Consider the following 20,873-nt stretch of genomic DNA (forward strand, 5'->3'; position numbering starts at 1 on the left):
TATTTAGGCTGTCTCAGTTGCTTCTGTCTCTTCATGTATTCCCAAACTGACACGATGTTCAGTGGGGTGCTCTGTGGGGGCCATGACATCTGTTGCAGGGCTCCCTGTTCTTCTATTCTAATTTTTCTATTTGCAAAAGTAATGTTTGGGAGTTTTTATATTTTTACATTTATGTTTCCTATTGACACACTAAAGCTGAAGATATAAATAACCATCTTAAGAGAAATGTTTTTGTGAAACATCTTATGTGCCTAAGACTTATGCACAGTACTGTATATATTTTAAATCCAGTGTCACAATTGTTCAGTGTCATGTTACAGACATAAGGGGGAAAAAATCCCTCCCCCTTTACTCAGAGCTTCATCTGCAAACTCAACATCTGTTTCCTGTACCTTTACATATCGGTCTAACCACATAACTGGAGAAACCCAGAATCCTCTGCCACAGTCATGTGTCTGCTCCCATGACTATCACGAGACTTTTGATACAAAGTTTTTTACGGTTTATTGTTCAGAATGAGAATCACAGAACTATGACTTCCACTGTTGTGGACACTAGCTTATACAGCTTATATGGTGTCACTTTTATTATTTCATTCACTTATTCACTTGAATCAAGTCTAATGACTAATGGCAAGAATTGACCGGTTTCACTTTTTACAATGTAAGAGTCATGAAATACATGATGATTGGATTTTTAGCACGCATCCTTATCAGGTCTTAGAGTACAAGAGTTGTATAGAGTTGCAGCAGAGAGACTCCATTCATAAATCTCAGCAAAGGGGCTTTTGATGTTTTCCTGTGCCACCACCATTGATGAACAGATGTCCTCATGCTGGGGATTAAAGATCATACACAGGAAGGCTGGCAAACTATATATTATGGCAGAGTTAGATTCAAATTCACAATTTCAGACATCTACCATCTGCTATGTGCACACAGATCGAGGGTTTGTGATGGTGGTATTTGACCAACACAAATCAGTGTGCAGCGTGTCTTACTCTAAGCGAAGTGCAGTACAGCATTGTACACGGCAGGTCATTGAAGGTTGTGTCTTTGGATATACATAAAATCAGCTAAACACATTCAGTTGGGAATTATGTTTCAGAGGTTTCTGCTGGGACAAGAGAAGTAAAGATCCTAATTTTTTAATGTACAACAAACAGTAAAGATTTTTCTATCATTATTTACAACATGGAAGCATTTAAAACATGGAAGAAGAAAAAACTAAAAGCAAATAATCCCTATTCTTGGTTTAAGACCAAGACAGCTCTGCAGCAGACATCATGAGAAAACACCATGAATCTTTATATTTGCTGTTGTAAGCTATCTTAGGCTATCTGACTCAGAATTCTTCCCTTCTCAGTCGTTAAAGCTAAAGTGTGCCATTTCTGTGCCATAAGCTTCACCAAACAGAATTTTTAAAATAATGCTTGTTTTCAAAAAGCTCTCCTAAATACCTACGTAACCCCCCACCCCTACCCCCAAGCTGACAGCTCTCCATAGTGAAATCACAAAAGAAAGTGCAACCAAATATGTCACAGTTACTGATAATATTCATATACAGACAAGCAAATGATTTAATTGTTTGTTTGTTTTTAATTGTCGAGCAACATCTCAAAATTAAACTTGAGGCTGAGTCCCTATAAAGGGTTGAAAGCCTAAAATCACCCCTGGTAACACTACTTCAGTTTCACTGCAGTAACATGAAAAGACAAAGGGTTTGGTAAAATAGGTCAGTCTTGAGATGTATTACTTTCATGAAGTTTAAGAATTTGCTCTAAATGAGGATAAAGGTGAATGTTTCCTGGATTAGAGACTTTGCACTCAATCCCTTACTTCATTTGAAATGTTTTCCCTCTAGTGGCCAGATTTAATTAAATTCCTACAGGCAATATGGAGGGTGTTCCTGTTCTTTCAAACCACTAATGTATGCCACTCCAGTGCACATACCTCTCTTTCCATTTCACATGCACTTACTCTAGGCATGCATTTTAACAGAAGTAAATAACCTTGTGGAAATAAATCTGATCTCATTAGGGAACAGCCTTATAATGCTTGTGAACAAATGGGTAGCGTCAATGGCAAGACTTTCCTGATTCATTGCTGTTGGGCAAAATGTGGGACTAAATATCACAGATCTATTATTTATGTGTACATTGATTGTCAAAATGGGTGTCAAATCTGTCTTTCTTACAAAAATTAGAATAGGACAGATTCTATATACATTTTGCACGTTTGTGTGATGTCCATTGTTGCACTGTGTTCATTTGAGAATAAAATATAGTTTGAAAGCGAGAGATGAATCCCACACCACCCACTAGTAATTTTGTGGCTTCTCTGTTGTTTTTCATCTTTGCACGAAGGCTAAAGCTACCACAGTCTTTTTGACCACAGAGATGCTCTGTCCCAAGTTTTATAATGCTGTTGTCTCTCTACAGATGGTTTTTCTTGTATTATAAAATAAAGGTGAGTGGCTACAGTTCTTAACCACTATTTAACAACAGCTATTTCAGTCCAGAGATTCACCTGGGAAACCGGACCCTAGTGTCAGCAGATTGGAGGATCTTGGTTGCTGGCCTGTGAACGTAAAATCTGAGTTCAGTGTAATTATTTTCCAGCAAATCTTACATATTAATGGCAGAATTAAATATTGTGTATTTCTTTAATCCTCCATGCTGCAACATATTAAGCTTGGTGATGTGTTTGGTTTATGTGTTTGGTTTATGTGTTTGGGGGGGGGGGGGGATGACCTAACCAAAAAAGAACCCTACAGGAATAGTTCACCCAAAAATGAAAATTCTCTCATCATTTACTCACCCTCATGGCATCTCAGATGTGTATGACTTTCTTTATTCTGCAGAACACAAATTAAGATGTTTAACAGAATATCTCAGCGCTATAGGTCCATACAATGCAAGTGGTAACCAAAACTTTGAAGCTCCAAAAAGCACATTAGGAAGTATAAAAGTAATGAATATGACTCCAGTGGTTAAGTCCATGTCTTCTGAAGGGATTCAATCAGTTTTAGATGAGAACAGACCAAATAGTAACTTCTTTTTCACTATAAATCTTGACATCAGCAGTCTCCTTGGCCATCATGATTTCAAGCACAATTCTTGATTCATCTAGCATTCTGCTCATACATCAAGCACTAGGAAATATTACACAAACTAACGCGGGGCTAGTTGTAACACACGTGGTTTAAATGCTTCCACAAACTTTGGAAGATATCGTCAAAAGTTAACTTTAAAGTAGCAAAAGTAAAAATTCACATGAAAGTTAATTTTCATCTCTGTTTTTACTGTTTATTTAAAATGGGGCACACTTGGTATAATTTTAATCTCCAATCTTTTAGCTAGCATCTTACATAGTCTTTTACTTCTTAGATAGCCAGCAAAAGTGACCAGCCAGGTTTAAATCCAAGTTGCGCTGACAGGGCGCATTGTAACACTGCGTTACTATGTGCCCCAGTTACAAAAACTAAATGCAATTCCATGCAGTCAGATAATTTATATAATTCCCCTTAATGCGTGTGTGTGTGTGTTTTGTCATCAATCCATGCATTATTTCGGTCAGTGCTGTGGCTTTGTTGTGTATTTATTGTCAAGTGTCAAAATTATTTCTATATTATATATGAAAAAATTAATAAATGGCTTTTATTGACATGAAAATGTAGTTTATCTTCTAGGCTTTTTAATTAGATCAGATACAGTTGTTAGAGGGGGATTTTAAGCTGTTATATGGTCTTGTTACAACGTGCCCTGCTTATGGGGCATGTTGTAACATTTTACTTTCGTTTTTCGAGGTAGATTGCGAAAAAAGTATATGCTGTATTCAAGAAAAAAGACCACATATTTGTAATAGACACATGTGGAATTAATGTGAAAAAAGAAAAATACATTGAATCCCAAGTACATTTACACAAACTTAAGAAAACCTAAAAGTGTAAGTTTGTGCCCCGCTCTCCCTTACTGTGAAAAAAGAGTTACATTTTGGTCTGTTCTCATCCAAAATTGATTGAATCACTTCAGAAGACATTGATTAAACCACTGGAGTTATTTGGGTTGCTTTTATGCTGCCTTTATGTGTTTTTGGAGCGTCAATGTTTTGGTCACCATTCACTTACATTGTATGGACCTACAGAGCTGAGATATTCTTCTGAAGATCTATGTTTGTGTTCTGCAGAAGAACGAAATTTATACAATGATGAGAAATTTGGGGGTGAACTATCCCTTTAAACCTCACGTTTTGGGAACCAGAATTTAATAGTGGGAGAGTATAGTTTATTTAAATTTAGTTTCGTATAATTTTGGATAGCCTACTGCTCCATTTTCAATAAAAATTACAGCCAGTTTAGAACTTAAACTTGCTGAGCGTTCCAGTCTATAAATATGTTTGACACAAACAAATCATTTTAGCTGAACACTGAGAAATGTTGTACCTTTTAAAATACTACTAAACCTACAAGCCACGTGTCTCATTCAGGCAACCATCTGCTGTTTACCTAAATCCAGAGATTTGGCCAAGCCGCGTAAATATCTGTTATTCTCTCTCAGAGTAAGCTCTCATCACACAGAGGTGTTGTCCACGATAAACTCTCCAGCAGCGGCTCTGCTGAATAACACAGCAAACAACTAACTGCTCTGTAAAACCACTGTGTTTTGCATATTGAATTGTATTGAAGTGCACGAGCTTTGAGAGTTAGAAGAGGAGCGCGAGCAGAGGAGCGTCAGTGCAGAGAACAGCCAACCTAAATTGAGGTTACAATTATCCTACAGGACCCTGTAGGGATGTGTCGTAGACAGTAGCAATTAATGAAGGAGCAAAACAATTAAAAAACATTCGGGTCTTGTCTCAAGACAGGCAAGTCGTTTTTTCTGAACAACGTGTTAGAGGACATTGTGCACAAGTGAGGAATTTCGAACCGACGGACGAAGACTTCGCGAGATACAGTATGGCATCGCTACCATGGAGAAATTGTAAAGCAAGGGAAGCGGGTGAGTTCCGCTTTTTGTTATTGTTCTGACAGTTTATATAGGTTAAATATGTAGCAATATATTAAATATATACACTTTGTGTGTGTGTGTGTGTGTGTGTGTGTGTGTGTGTGTGTGTGTATAGGCTCACTGATTAAAACAATGTTTGTTCGAATTCATTATGGTAATGATTAAGTTTCAAGTTATTTATTTTGTTTGTTCGCCACGTCCATCCTTTTTACTCGTGTCTAATATCCAGTAATGTCAAGACATTTTGTGTGTATTGTTTTTCAATGACTAAATATCCATAAAAATATCCGATTTGTGTAAATAATTCAAACACTTTGCTTTCCAAAGCTCCAAGTGTAGTCCAAGTGTATGGCCATTAGAATATCTTCTGGTTTATTTACATTTAGGTTAACCTTTACTTGTGTAGATGTTCTTTAAAGTATTATTCAGAATGATCCCCTCAAACACACAGTTTATAATTGTAGCAAGTAATAATCCTTAACTGCAATGAGACAGTGTTCTCGAGATTGATTACCTGATACCTGGCAATATTTGAGCTTTTTCAAGTTACACTATTTGGGAAAATATATGTTACATGTAATATTTTGCAATAAATGTTGCATATATGTACAAATATGTGACCTTTCTACATCAGTGAAAACCACATAAGAACATCTATTTTATATGTGTGTGTTTTGCATTTATTGCCATATCAGATTTCTGTAATGGTCATTCAGTAACTGTGTCTGCCAGCTATTTGAAATCCCCATTAATGTAAAAAAAGAAAGAGAAAAAGAAAAATTCAAAGAGTTGGCCTGTTGTTATTACAAAAACAATGTCTGAGGTAATTGGTTTTGTTTGTTTTTTTAAGCCCTCTTGACAGTCTCTTAATTGGCACTAATCAATCTGTGCAATTTCTTGCTAATGAGAATTCAAACAGCATCCTGCACCATCAGTGATGTGCAGCACAGCAATTTCTCCTCGAGCCCGTGTGAGAAAAAACACTAAATGAGCGCAAGTTTTGGGACCGGTCCAGATGAGCACTTTAATCAAAAGAGTTGTAATGCACAGCAGGGCTTGATTTATCACCGGTTGATTGGGTGAAGCAGTAAAAACACTTACTTGATCACTGGTTTGTTTTGCTTGGTCACTCTGTAGACATTCTCATCATGCCCTCATACTCTATGTATCGGCATGTGATTTATGGGGTCAACCACAATGTCATCTTGCAGCAGGGGTTAAAAACCACTGAGCAGGTGCAAATGGCCTGTTTTACCCAAGTTTTGCCTTTTTAATAATGCATGGTTGTTTCCCAAGGACTAAATTCCAAAATGTAGATTTGAAATGCTTTTTTTTTTTTTTTTTTTTGGTATTGACATCCTGAGTCTTCTTCACATCATGAGCAGCATCCTGGTTCTTTGTGTACTCCTGTTGCCCTAAAACGGACCTATTTAGGACTGCTGAGGCACTGAACTATCCAGGGCACCATATGACCCTGCTAATGGGTGTCCTCTATTACGGCACACAGCCAGAAGCAGAGGGTTGCTGTGTCTTACAAGTGATACTGTAATTTCCCCAAAGATCAGACCCATCTTTTATCTATGCAAGAGACATTCTGTTTGTCCAGAAATGTTTCATTTAAAAAGTGGATCTATGACCCTGGATGGTAATATGGCTGCACAGCTGGGTTAACCTTGACTAACAGATTAAAATATATAGTCGTCTGATAGTACTCAGTGTTTTTCATAGATAACAATGACACATGAGCCTTAAACACTTAAAAAGATAGTTCAGCCAAACATGAAAATTCTGACATTATTTACTAACCGTCATGCACTGTAAATACTAATAGCAATCTCAAACTGTACAAAAACAGTTTGCTCAACTTAAGCGTAAGTTTTTACTATTATTACTAGTTTTAATTAAGTTACCTTTACTCTCTTAACCCTAAAGTTGTCATTAATTAAAACATTTAAGTGGTCCTAATTAAACGACTTGAAATGTCACATTTTGGAATCATAACTCAAATATATATGTTCTTTAAACTTTGGCTTCACATCTTACTAACTCAAAATTATCAAGTACAAAATTGCAGTTGTGTGGAATACCTATAAGCCTTTGCACTTGAATAAATTATGAATGTTTGGTCAAAACAAGGGAGCTTATGTAGAAAAATAATAATTGTTAGTTGAAAATGTATTTATTTTTAATTCTTATGACTATTGTTGTTGTTTTGTTGTAGCTGGCTGCAGGGTCCTAGCTGGTTGATAATTGAGAGATATTTGTGAAGTCAACATGAGGGTGATTAGTGTTACCTCTGGTGAACTTGGAGCCTGTTAAGTTTAAGCCATTGTTCTTTACTCAGCTGAACTTTACAAAAGTCACCATCAGTCACCATTCACTTGCATGTAAAAAAAAGATGCAATGAAAGTGAATGGTGACTGAGACTAACAGAATGCCTAGCATCTCCTTTTGTGTTCCACTAAAGAAATAGAGCTAAACAGTCTGGTTCCGGAAGTAAAATTCCCATTAATTTATCCTATAGACAAATTGATTTTCAATGATAACTTATCAAACTTTAGAGGCAGAACTACCGTGAGCGACAAGGTTGTTCATCGATGGTATATGCTTCCAATTAAAGCCATCTGTCTGCGTTTGCATTTCAACTCATTGTTTAAAAATCATGTTTGATAGCGGAATTCATGGTAAACAACTACATTACACATGGTCCAGCAGAGAAAGCTTCACCAATCAGAGAACCGCAGCCAACGAAGCCCACAAAACCACCCATTCCCATGACACACTGTGAAGGATGTAATCGAGTCGGTGTCTATTCACCCTTAAACTACTTATCTATTTGTACATATCGGAATATTTTGCATTGAATGTAAAATATATTGTATTATACTTACAGTCAACAAACCTAAAAGCAATAGTTTTATATATTCCCATTGTTTTTTATTCAATGACATCATTTGCAGTAAGAGCCGGTTAGTACACAGCTTTGCACCTTTGACTTTTTGTCCAATTTTCAAATACTTCTTTGCCTCAAAACAAACTTTGTGATGTTGTTATTTACCTCAGATCTGGTTGATTTGGTTCATGACTTGCAACTCTTTTATGTGGTATTTTATGAAAGTCTATGGGAAAATACTGTACTTCTGGAACCCAGATGGCTGAATAAGTAGGCGAGCACTGTTGCGCTCTATAAGGTCACACTCGTTTGGAACAACATGAGGGTGAGTAAATGATAACAGATTTTTTTTTTTTTTTTTTTTTTTTTGGCCGAACTACTCCTTTAATGTTTACATCTGTAATCTCTTCACAAACTAAATGCTACAATCTATATAGGCAATGGACAGGATTGGGAGGGTTAATTTTTAAATGTATTCCACTACAGATTACAGAATACATGCTGTAAAATGTCATTTGTAACGTTTTCCAACGTTAACGTTCGTTCTAAATACTTTGGTTACTTCTTCAGCACTGGTAGATTTTTTCACTTGTTTTGACTATAAAAATTCTGCCAGTACAGTAAGACAAAATACACATGTTAAAAATACATTCTCTGAAAAACCTAAATATCTTATGCAGTGTTGTTTCTAAAAGAAGATAAATCAAATTGGTCTTGTTTTAAGGATTTGTAGATATTTTTACAGGAAAACAATTCAAAAATTATTATCAAGAATACGATTTTTGCCCTAATATCAAAGGTCTTACTAGAAAAAAAGAAATTATGATCCAATGTGAATTTTCTTGATAAAAAATATGATCGTGCCTGGTAACATATACATGTAAAATGGCTAGAAATAGCATTTTAGCTTAGTGTAAAGCTGACAATTTACACAAGGTTTATTTCTATTTCTTCTGCTCCAAACTTATTTCAAACGTACTTCACTGTCTGCTCGTATGAATGTAACACATCATAAGAAAGTGTTTCACCGCTGTTCAAATGCACTTTGGATCACATCATTTATATGTATAAATATTGTCCATCTGACAGGAATAAATATTAAATGAAAAAAATGACAATAAAATGCTAAATAATCTCTTCAGTAATCAAAATACGTTTTGAATGTAACTGTATTCTAATTACCAATTATTTAAATTGTAACTGTAGTGGAATACAGTTACTTATATTTTGTATTTTAAATACGTAATCCCGTTACATGTATTCCGTTACTCCCCAACCCTGGCAATGGATCATGTGACTTAGACTTGATTTGTATTCTCTACTTCAAGACATGTTGTCATTACTGGAATTGAACTAAATCCAGGCCTTGACAAATAAATTAACTCTGTCCCACCAGTATGTTCATTAATTTACAGATGCTTTTCGTGATGCATGTTTACATGTTCAAATAATGTAAATGCAACTGTAGGGGTGTTTGTCATCCACTCTCTCTATAAACTTGCAAGGCCTCAAATTAACAATGAATCTGAGCACATGTGCAATGACCTAATTACAATAATGAATTTAGTTTAGCCTGAGGTAACCTCATAATACTCCTGTGTCCTTGAAAACTTACAGTTAAATTCACAACACTAAAGTTGAAAACTTGCTGTATCAAAGACACATGCACATACATTTCATTTACAACTTGCAATGCATTCTCCTTCCATTCATTTCATCATTTGTTAAAGGGTTAGTTCACCCAAAAATATAAATTCTGTCATCATTTACTCACAGTCATGTCTTTCAAAACATGAATTACTTTCTCTCTCGTAGAACACATAAGGACACACACACACACATTCTCCTTTTACCTCACATTGGATTCTCTTCAAACAGTGCACAATGTACATGCAGTGACTAAAGTGACCAGCATAAAGCTGAATTATCATAATCTGTCCTTCAGACTGTTGTGATCTCTAAACCCTGATTTGAACTCTCTCAGCTGCTCCACATAATCATGAAAAACAGAGAGGCATGAACAGTCATATTTTCCACCCAAGCAAAATATACACTAGCCCATCCACGTGAAGCCTCATGCAGATGCAATGTGCTACCCAAAGAAAGGGATCTTCTAGAGCACAATGAATCTCAAAATTGAATCTCAAAACTATTCACAGGACAATTCCTTTTTTTATAAATGTGCTACTTATACACATGTATATACTGTACATAAATATGAACCTAAAAAATAACAAAAAGAAAATTGTTTCTCTTCCCTATGCATATAAATTCAAAGAATATAAATTTAAAGATAATTTATATTTAACAAAATATGCTCTCTCTCTCTCTCTCTCTCTCTCTCTCTCTCTCTCTGTCTCTCCTGCAAAAGCACACACAACTAAACACAAACAAGAAACTACTTTTACCCAACCCAACCCACAATCACAAGACAAACATAATGTATTACAGCCTGGAGTGTACACTGATGTGTGCAATATAAACTACCTAGGTAATCATATTTGTTACAGGCATATAGCCGCCCGTCAGACTAGGTCTCTCCTTTATCTTCCTCTCACACTCCTTTAGACTACAGCAACAAAATCAGTCACACTTCAACAGAGGCTAAGACTATAAATGCTTGTATTATATGCTTACAGAGACAAGCACACAGCAGAGATGTATTTCAACTCTGTCCATAAGGCCTTAAGCAAAGGCAGATTAGAGAAGGATACAGAAACGAAATGTGCTTGTGCTTGGCATAAATTGTTGTAAATTCACTGTGGGCTTCAAAAATTAAAAAGACTTTGAGCAAAGAAACTAAAGCATCTGTGCTTTGTGCATGCAAATGTAAACTTTAATTTCTGCTTTAAAATTCTCTTCAGCATTCAGCTACTCAGTTGTGTTTATTTTTCCCTTGGTAAGCCTGAAGGGTACAAATACCCCATGTCCTCCTGCAGATTTGTCATCTCTCCCATTGCTGAACAACACCTGTTTTGGAAAGCTTTTAATACTTGCGTTTATTCGCATAGCTGCATTTGGTGGTGGGGTGGAGGCAGAGCTGGGGCCCAAGAGCCAGAAACAGCCTCTTTCTCACTTTGTTGCAATTGTTGCTGAGAAGTATTGATCTGAGGAATTCTAATTGGGGATTGGGGAGCAGCTCTGGGTAGTTTACACCCCGGTGGGATAAGAATAGCACACAAGTGAGACTGTGAGAGTCCAAGAGACAGCTGAATTCAGCCTAAAGTCAGCCTGGTACATCCCCCGTCTGCACGCAGAGGTTAGAGGTCAGGTTAACTATGAAAGTCAGAGACCTCTGACACTGTCACTGAAGGGGTGCTGAAATTTTAGACAATGTTAGTATAAGAAAAGCAATAAAAGGTACAAATATAATATATGTGTGGTGAGTTAAGAGATAGTGTTTTGGTTTTAGCTGGCATTTTATATCAGAATATCGTCTAATGGTGGGGTTAATGCACAAAAACTAAAACCCTGGATTCCCTCATGTGTCTGCTGGGCACATTCCTCCCCTGACCTTTTCACAGAAGAATATGCACACAGCCGAAGCTCAATATATTCTCCTTTTCTTACTGTTACAAGCCTGTCTGCTCATCTTGAGCCAGTGAAGTGTAAATTGGAGTCCATCTAAAGAGGCTCTCAGTGTTGCTAGTATACTGATGGGAGTCAGGGAAACAGCAAGTGACCTGTGTGTCCATGCAGCAAAGTAAGGCTTTAGCCTCCCATTAATATCTGGCAGAGGTCCATGTAATTTACTGTAACCTAATGAAGCCTGTCGGACCTTGATGAGTTTTGATTGTTGATGTGAAAATGTGAAAGTCAGGCCTAGTAATAGCTTACACTGAATGAAGTGAGAACAGCACAGTATGTGTGTATAGCTAGTTAGGGAAGACTAACCATGATGACATTGCATCAGACTGACAAGGGCATGAGTGATGTTTGTTAGATAAGAGCATTGCCAATGCTGGTGTATACACAGTTGTGGTTGGTTGTTAAGCTTTTTTTAAGTTTCACCATTAGGTATTTTCTTGATTATTGGCTAAAAAAATTGGCAGTTTCAAAGCCTACAATGTCAATAAAAATTATATTTTTAGTTTATTCTCAATGTAACCTGTCAGTTTTAATATCAGCTGACAAGATGTCACAATATGTAGAAGTAGTTTAGTTAGTATCAAGTTTCAGCAATTAAGTGTTTCTTAGGGGGCATGGGTAGCTCAGCAAGTAAAGACGCTGACTACCACACCTGGAGTTGCAAGTTCAAATCCAAGGCATGCTGAGTGACTCCAGTCAGGCATCCTAAGCAACCAATTGTCCCAGTTGCTAGGGTGGGTAGAGTCACGTTGGGTTAACCTCCTTCAGTGCGATTCATGGCATTAAGAAAACACAGTTTCACAATGAATAAGATGCCATATGCCTATCATACATTACGTGGCAGTCAACTAATAATACCAATTGACATTTTAATAAAACATCCACGCACGAAAGCCAGAACCAAGGAGGTCTAATACCAAGAAAAAGCTCTCTAATAATATTTGCGTTTTAAGTTTTGCTTGCAATAAAGTTTGTTTCGTCAGGGTACACGGTTACTTTTCAAAACTTGATCCGACACTGAATGCTCAAGCAGCCTAATTTACACTTAGAAAACTACTGATGTTGCTATAACAATGCAAAAAGCACTTACCAATTTACTTGAAGTGAAAATCAGTCCTCCTTTCCTGTTTAATTAATCAATTGCTCGATCATGCAGAACATCTCAGATTTTTAAATCCATAAGGATCTCTTTCTCAGTGGTGATGTGGCAATGACAGCCGACTCATCAGCAAGATCTCGCGCTCTTCGCTTTCAAATTACATACATCACTTAAAGTGTGATTGCGTCACTCAGGGCCAGCTAGAAGGCCTGGACTGGGACATATCCTAAAGACCACACCCACCAAGAACAAATAAATCAATCTGATTGGCTGATGAATCTGACAATCTGACTTTAGATGCTGATTCACCGCAGTGTTGAGGGATTCTGTGGAAATTCTGAAGGTCTGACGGGGTGGAGCTCAGACTCACGCGCTGCTTCGGCTAAGGAGCAAGGCTTCGGGCATGTGATTTGTGAAACAGTTGTCACACTTTGCTTGTAAGCATCGAGGAATACATTTTGATTCGATAAACTTTTTGACTGACTGTCTCAGACACGGAGGCAATTGAGATTCGTCCTATGCCACCCGGATTTAGGCGAGTCACTATGCCACCACGAGGACCTAGAGCACATTGGGAATTGGGCGTGCCAAACTGGGGAGAAAAGGGGAGAAAAAAAATATAAAAATTAAGTGTTTCATGAAATTAAATTAACTTGGACAAAGGATTTCCTGCTTTCATTAGTACCAATCAAGATGAGCTTAGTTGTCAGACAGCATGAATATGTAGAATGCACACAAACACAAAGATAGAGGGAGAGAGAGAGCATGAGTTTTGTCACCTACTGTACATGTCCTGATCGTGTACACCTGCTGGACTCTGTCACAACTCAACAGAGAGGGATTAACACCTTTAAATTGAGTAAGCCATGGCTCTCTGCTGCATGGAAAACCAATATGGTGTCAAAACTTACCAGCAAAACCAGGATTGACTCTCTCTCTTCTTTTGCTATACAGCATTGTGAGTCAGCTTATTTAGGCAGAATAATGTCTTTGTGTGTGGACAGGGAACAGCACTGGACTGGAGCTCTAAGGGAAAGCAGTCAACAACATTTTAAGTGTTTTCAGCAGGAATAGGTCTCGAAGAGGCTTTATGTATAAACAAAATATGTGAGAATCCCAGACCAGCACAGGTTTGCAGTATCTTTATTACTTATGAATATACAGTATTAAGCAAGTAATCTGTGGTAGTGTGAGTTGTAATGCATGACTGGATTAAGTGAGAGAAGTTGGCACAAAAAGGAAGGCGACCATTTATTTCCATTCATTAGTGTTAGTAAAGGACTACTTAAAGTTTTCAAAATTCAGTCTACTGTAACAGTGCTTTATTAACCAATTGAATGGCAATTTATTTTTCTTTTATATTTGAATATAGGCCTGCTAATGTGTTTTATGTGATGGAAATAAATATTTGAATAATGACATTACTTCATTTTTAGTTGTTATATCTCCTAGTGACTAGAATTTGACATTCTGTGCCTAACACTGCACAAAATGTTAACCTAAAAAACGTGTTTCATGTGTAACCTCTAAAAAAGTGGTTTTATTCAACTCAAACAAATATTATTTAACATCAATGAATCAACCTGACTACATTAGGTTATGCCAACAAAACAAATTTTAAGGGTTAGATCAGGTAGAAATAGATCTTTAAGGTAACAAATGCGGGTTACTAGGTGTCCTATTAAAACAGAATGGACATTTGCCTTCAATGCTTTCAAATCTCTGGAATACAAAAGTTATGTTTTATCCTGTTTGTATTTAGTGAATTACATTGTTTGATTTCGTGTAATGACAATATGATGTTAATAAAGATATTTTGTGATAAAGTTAGCAGCTTTCGGCTGCTTTCCTAGTTTTCCTCTTGGATCACTGTGTCTGTTTCATTCAGATCTCTCTCTGCTGTGATGTCATTTCACTCAGCTGTCAATTAAAATGAAGCAAAGTCAATGCCTTTACATGCTGGGTGGGTAATTCCTCATTTGGGTCTAGTCCTGTCCACCTGCACCCTGTGACATGGGTTAAGCTTGGCTATAGTGACAGTGCTCTGCACACCTGTCCTCTCACATCAGACCTTCTCGAGCTGTACATGCTCTCCTCCTTAGAGGATTGGAGGAGAGAGAGTGTGTTACTACACAGCTGCCACATTTTCATCCTTTTTAATTACACAAAGAGTCCATCTTCAGCTGATAGCAAGGGTTTGTGTAGACTAAATGTTGCAGTCTCATACCCAAACAGTTCTTGAATCAGTTGCTATAGAACAGTACTAGAACAGTTGCTCGACTTTTCATACCCTTCGGCTGTGTCTGGATCAACCTGGATCATTCAATCAGCCTGAAAAGGCAAGGATTGAAGAGATTGTTGCACATGACAAAAAAAGACTCAATCATTTGTGTTATTTATTCCCCTTTCTCTGGCTTTAGGCTTTTGGAACTGTGGCTTCTAAATGTGACATGCATCTCCAGTGAACACTGAGCCCATCATAGATCCAAACCTGAAAATATCTGGTTATGAGAACTGGCACTACAAAAGTCCCTTGGTAAGCTTACTGCATTGCTCACATAACTTGATAAATTAAGTAATAGCAAAAAATATTGTTTTTATTGAGTTGTAGGAACATAAAACAATAAAGTTTGTGGGTGATTTTCACAAAACCAGACAAGACAATGACCAGGTGCTATTTTACTCCTAATTCAAAAGAAACAAATAAGAAATTATATTTTGCATAGAGACAATGAAGCCTAGTTTTAGGGCCATTAAAATTGTATGCATTCTGACATTTTTATGAGAGTTATACACATTGCAACCCTCAATTCTCATTACTGCAATGTGAAATTTTTCGGAAGTACCGCCTTGGTAGTGCCTTTCATTTCCTCTGAGTTTAATTTAAAAACTCAATGTACAACATTATCGTTTTTTTTTTTTTTTTTTTTTTTTTTTTTTTTGTGAAATATACAATGTAGTTACAGAAATAAGAATCATTGAAGACAATGGAAATAGTGAAAGAAAATGTTTCGACGCATTATTCGATATTGAGATTTGAGGGGTAAAATGTGCTTACAGGGATAGTTCACCCATGAGGGTGTTTACTCACCCTTATGGCATCCCAGATGTGTATGACTTTCTTTCGTCTGCTGAACACAAACAAAGATTTTTAGAAGAATGTTTCAGCTATGTAGGTCCATACAATGCAAGTGAATGGGTGCCAAAATTTTAAAGCTCCAAAATCCACATAAGGGCAACATAAAAGTACTTCAGATGACTCTGGTGGTTAAATCCATGTCTTCTGAAGCGATATGATAGGTGTGGGTGAGAAACAGATCAATATTTAAGTCCTTTTTTACTAAAAATTCTCCTCCCTGCTCAGTCAATTTCCACTTCACTTTCACTTTCACATTCTTCTTCTTGTGTTTTTGGTGATTTGCATTCTTCATGCATATCGCCCCTACTGGGCAGAGAGGAGAATTTATGGTAAACCTGACTTAAATATTGTTTTGTTTCTCAACCACACCTATCATACCATGTCTGAACACATGGATTTAACCACTGGAATCATATGGATTACTTGTATGCTCCCTTTATGTGGATTTTGGAGCTTCAAAATTTTGGCACCCATTCACTTGCACTGTGAGGACCTGCAGAGCTGAAATATTATTTTAAAAATCTTAATTTGTGTTCTGCAGAAGAAAGAAATTCATACACATCTGGAATGCAATGAGGGTGAGTAAATCATGAGAGAATTTTCAATTTTGGGTGAACTTTAAATGTCCTGAAAATAACGTCACAATGCAAACAAAAAAAAAACAAAAAAAATCTAAATGGTCCTCAATGTATGCTTTATTTTCCTAATGCAAAATGAAATTTCATATCTTTCTTTATAATGATTTCAGGTTAAATATGACCAGGACATATTCTTGCCAGGTTTTGTGAGACTCACCCTTGTCCTGTATTCTACAATAATTACATATATACATTTGGACACAATAATTGTATCTGTAAGATAAATACATATATGTTATTACAATAATTTAATATTCATTTCTCTTTTTTTTATTATTCTTTTTGTGGATGTATTGTAGGTTAGTACTTAGTACTATGCCATGTTTTGCTGATCAAGGTGTATTTCCATTTTTGCAGGAAGGAGGTAAGATGTTCGTGGAACTGTGTGGCCAGTGGGGCACATGGACAGTCCTGCTGCTGTGGTGTATAAACTTATCAGCTGCTGATCTCACCTGCCCACAGAAATGCATTTGCAAGCGTGACACACTGGAGGTCAACTGCTCCTCAAAACACCTCATAGGTGTGCCTGAGGGCCTGCCCATTAATGCCAAGCGCCTAGACCTTTCTGGAAATCAACTGAAAACACTGGCCAGGCGGCAATTCTCTGGCTTGTCCAAGCTGGAGGACCTGGACCTGAGTGAAAACATAATCTCTATGATTGAGGTAGAAGCCTTTCAGGGACTGAAGAACCTGCGATACCTGAGGATTAAGAACAACCGCCTCAAGATCCTCCCAGTTGGGGTCTTTTCAGGCCTCTCCAACCTTCGACGTTTGGATATCAGTGAGAATGAGATCCTGGTTTTCCTGGACTACACATTCCAGGACATGATTAACTTACAGCAGCTTGACGCAGGTGAGAATGACCTAGTGTTTATCTCACAACGGGCTTTTGTTGGGCTGCAGGCACTCAAGGAGCTGAACGTGGACAGAAGCAATCTGACATCTATCCCCACCGAGGCTTTGTCACAGCTTCAAAGCCTGACCAAGCTGCGTCTGCGAAAACTAACCATTAGCATGCTGCCTAATAATGCTTTTCGCCGTTTGCACCAGCTACGCACTCTGCAGATTCTCCACTGGCCTTCTCTTGAGACGCTAAATAGTAACAGTCTGGTTGGCCTCAACCTTACCACTTTAGCTTTGAGCAACTGCAACCTGAGTGCTATTCCTTATGCTCCATTGCGCCATTTAGCCTATTTGCAATACCTGGACCTATCCTACAACCCCATAACCTCCATACAGGGCAACCTACTGGGAGAGCTTCTCCGACTGCAAGAGTTGCACCTGGTGGGTGGGAGCCTGATGCGTATCGAGCCAGGTGCCTTCAGAGGTCTGGTCAACTTTCATCTGCTTAATGTGTCCTCTAATCATCTGTCTACCCTGGAAGAAAGTGTCTTCCACTCTGTAGGGAACTTGCAGACACTGCGGCTGGACAGAAATCCTTTGGCTTGCGACTGCAGGCTACTCTGGGTGCTGCGACGTCGCCGGCGGTTGGACTTTGATGGCCGTCAACCCACCTGTTCTGCCCCTAATCAGCAGAAGAAGGCATTTCGGGACTTTTCGGAGGCTGAACTCCCGGTTATATTTATATGCAAACAGGCACAGATTCTGAACCGACAGCTGCAAGATATGAGTGTGGTGGAAGGCATGAACGTACGGTTTGACTGCAAAGCAGATGGCTATCCATCGCCTTCTATTACCTGGCTGTCAGCACAGCAGACTCTACTTAGCTCTGTGGGGAGAATACGAGTGCTTGCTAATGGGAGCTTAGAGGTGCGTTATGCACAAGTACAAGACAGTGGAACTTATGTGTGTACTGCAGCTAATGCAGCTGGTAATGACAGCTTCTCTGTGAGTCTTCAAGTAGAGGGTCTCCCACAAAACCACACAGCATCGTATTTCTCAGATGAGGGATGGATGGAAACGTCATTGCCTCCCTCTATCAACTCTACAGCACGGGTGTCAAACCCTTACCCATTTGATGCTAAAACCCTCATCATTGCAACCACCATGGGCTTTCTCTCTTTCCTCAGCTCTGTCGCAATCTGTTTTGTGTTTATGTTTTTCTGGAGTCAGAGCAAAGGTCAGATAAAACACACTGCCACTATAGACTTTGTGCCACGATCGTCCCTGGGTGGAGGTGGAGATGGTGGGAACCCAGGAAGATTTACAATGAAACTTATTTGAGCTGGTTGCAAACAGCATAAAGGATTAAAGACCTGAGGAACTGATAACCATTAGCTGATCCTTTAGTAAGTACTGTTGCAGCTTGCCAACATATTATATGAGCAAGGTATAAAGCCTTATGACAAAATTTGCAAGCCTGATTGACATTATAGATATATATTAACTTCTCTTTATAATAATGTATTTTAGCTGTGCTGTTAGGTAGTTTAGGTAGTATGGTGGATTCAGCAATGCAACTGCCTAAAGTCTGATACAGCACAGCAGACAAACAAAACTGATAGACTTTCAGTGGTTGTAGGCATGCAGGCTGGGTTACACTGAAACTGTAGGATGAAGTATTACAGTATATTCCTTATATTAATAGTTTCTTTCAAAAAAGCAATAACAAATGTATTATATGACTTTGAACTTTCTATGTCCGGTGGTATAATAATTAATATCTTTTTTGGAAACAAATGATAAAGTGTGTATTTTAATCATATTTGACCATTAATAACTACTGGATATTATTGTTGTGTGCCATTGCTTTGTCATTGCTTAATTTTAGGCTCACAGCTCTTAGTAAAATTAATACTAAAATAATTTCCTTTGTAAGGGCTCTGACACAGTTAGCCTTTAGATATATTTCACTTCTCTGCCAAATGAAACCAATACAGGCCACACAATGATGTATTTGATTACAGTTGCAAAGCAGTTTTAGCTATTGCAACTTTTGTAACACAAATACAAATATACATGCAAAAGATTAAAAAACATACAGTATGTGTTACCTTAAATGTTCTCACAGGCTCTAAATGTCCATAGTACAGGAAATAAAATAAATAAACAGTTAAACAAGTTAAGTATTTGAAATAATACAGTATATTTCTTGTATAATATTGTACATTACAGCAAACACTGTTATTCTTATAGGTTACTGAATATAGTTAAGATTATAGAGTTTTTGCAGGGTCATTCAGAAATATATTTTTTATTTTTTATTTTAATAAACCACATCAAGTGATGTTATGCCATGCCAATGACTGATGCGTGTCTGTAATGGCTATGCACAAATGTCATGAATGCACACCACATGTTGATGGTTATTAAAGATGCTTTTCAAATTATTTAATGTATATATTTCCACATTTGGATGTTTTTGCTATGCATTTGTAACTAAAATTTTGCAGTGAACTATTAAAGACTATGCAAGTCTGGCTTTTAAGAAAACCATAATGCCTCCCACTCTTTAATCCAAAATATTCCAATTTAAACCTCCTCATTAAAAATTCAAGATCATTTCTGAGGCCTGAAAGTCTCAATAATTTGCAGCTTTCAATAATACTGTTTTAGTCTACTTTCTCATGCCTCTTTAAAATAGAAGCAGGGGAGTTAGAGAGCTATCATTTTAAAGGACACTACGATCATACCTCTTTTTTCCTATAGTATCTGCATTATACCATAGTCCAGATGAAAGCTCCATCTGTTTCCTCAGTGCAGCACCTTTAACATTGGCAGCAGGTTTTCTCCAGCTCATCTGACTGTGGAAAGAAAATGACATGGGAAGTAACGGTGGTGTCAAAAGAGAATAATCTGCATAATCATCTGCATCAGTCATTATCTTCTTTGTTATGCCCATTAAACAGAAAAATAAATAACTCTCCTTCTGCCTTTCATCTGATCACCAACGATTTATGTATTATTTTACATAATTTATCTCATTCAGTCTCATAAGATAGTGAAATTGATCTGTAAGAGGTATGTTTTGTTATGCTGATGATTGATTATTGTCTGAGAGTACAGGAAGGGTCTGGCAGTAATGTTTTAGGCTGGCCGCCATTCTGTTGGATAGACAATTCCCAAGCCCTTTTGGCTTAAACTGGATTTCGCAGAAAGAGAGAGGGAGAGAGAGTGAGGGAGAGGAAGGGAGGGAGGGAGGGAGGGAGGGAGAGAGAGAGAGAGTGAATCCTTTCTGCTGTTGCCCAGAATAACCCATAAAAAAGATGATAATCACATGTACGACCAGTGGTTTAAACCCTTTAGGATTACCTCTAGATGTCTTAATCTGTTATATAGGTCTGTCTGGCTACAGGCATGCTCAGCTCACAGAGAGAATAGTATGCTATTTTGCCATTATTATGAAATAAAACTACATTTGAACTCCCCTATAATAACAAAATGTGGTACAAAGCTCACACACATTGTACCATTTTCATTTCTTATAAGAATTCATAATTTATTTTCCTGTAGTACAGATGACTGAAAATTCTTAAAAATAATGAGAATACTATACTGTTTACAACATTTAATGTGGTCAAATTAAATTGTAATTATGTTCTGGATGT

At 37.4% G+C, this 20,873-nt stretch overlaps 1 protein-coding gene across 2 annotated transcripts; it reads left to right on the top strand.

The window, feature by feature from the left end:
• The first annotated feature begins 4,554 nt into the window (after window positions 1–4,554).
• On the top strand, window positions 4,555–20,425 carry LOC127452575 (leucine-rich repeat and immunoglobulin-like domain-containing nogo receptor-interacting protein 1). 2 transcript variants are annotated; one of them, XM_051718137.1, is made up of 3 exons: window positions 4,555–4,999; window positions 15,009–15,124; window positions 16,723–20,425. In XM_051718137.1, exon 3 carries the CDS (start codon window positions 16,735–16,737, stop codon window positions 18,547–18,549), a length of 1,815 nt encoding a protein of 604 aa, XP_051574097.1. In that variant the 5' UTR covers window positions 4,555–4,999; window positions 15,009–15,124; window positions 16,723–16,734; the 3' UTR covers window positions 18,550–20,425. The 2 variants fall into 2 exon arrangements, with proteins under 2 accessions (XP_051574097.1, XP_051574098.1); XM_051718138.1 differs by lacking the exon at window positions 4,555–4,999 and adding an exon at window positions 13,602–13,718.
• Window positions 20,426–20,873: the final 448 nt, after the last annotated feature.

Source organism: Myxocyprinus asiaticus, chromosome 15 (assembly GCF_019703515.2).
Source record: "Myxocyprinus asiaticus isolate MX2 ecotype Aquarium Trade chromosome 15, UBuf_Myxa_2, whole genome shotgun sequence".
NCBI classification, from domain to species: Eukaryota; Metazoa; Chordata; class Actinopteri; order Cypriniformes; family Catostomidae; genus Myxocyprinus; species Myxocyprinus asiaticus.

Coding starts and splice junctions, on each gene's coding strand:
- LOC127452575 (XM_051718137.1), top strand. CDS start 16,735: ATGTTCGTGGAACTGTGTGGCCAGTGGGGCACATGGACAGTCCTGCTG.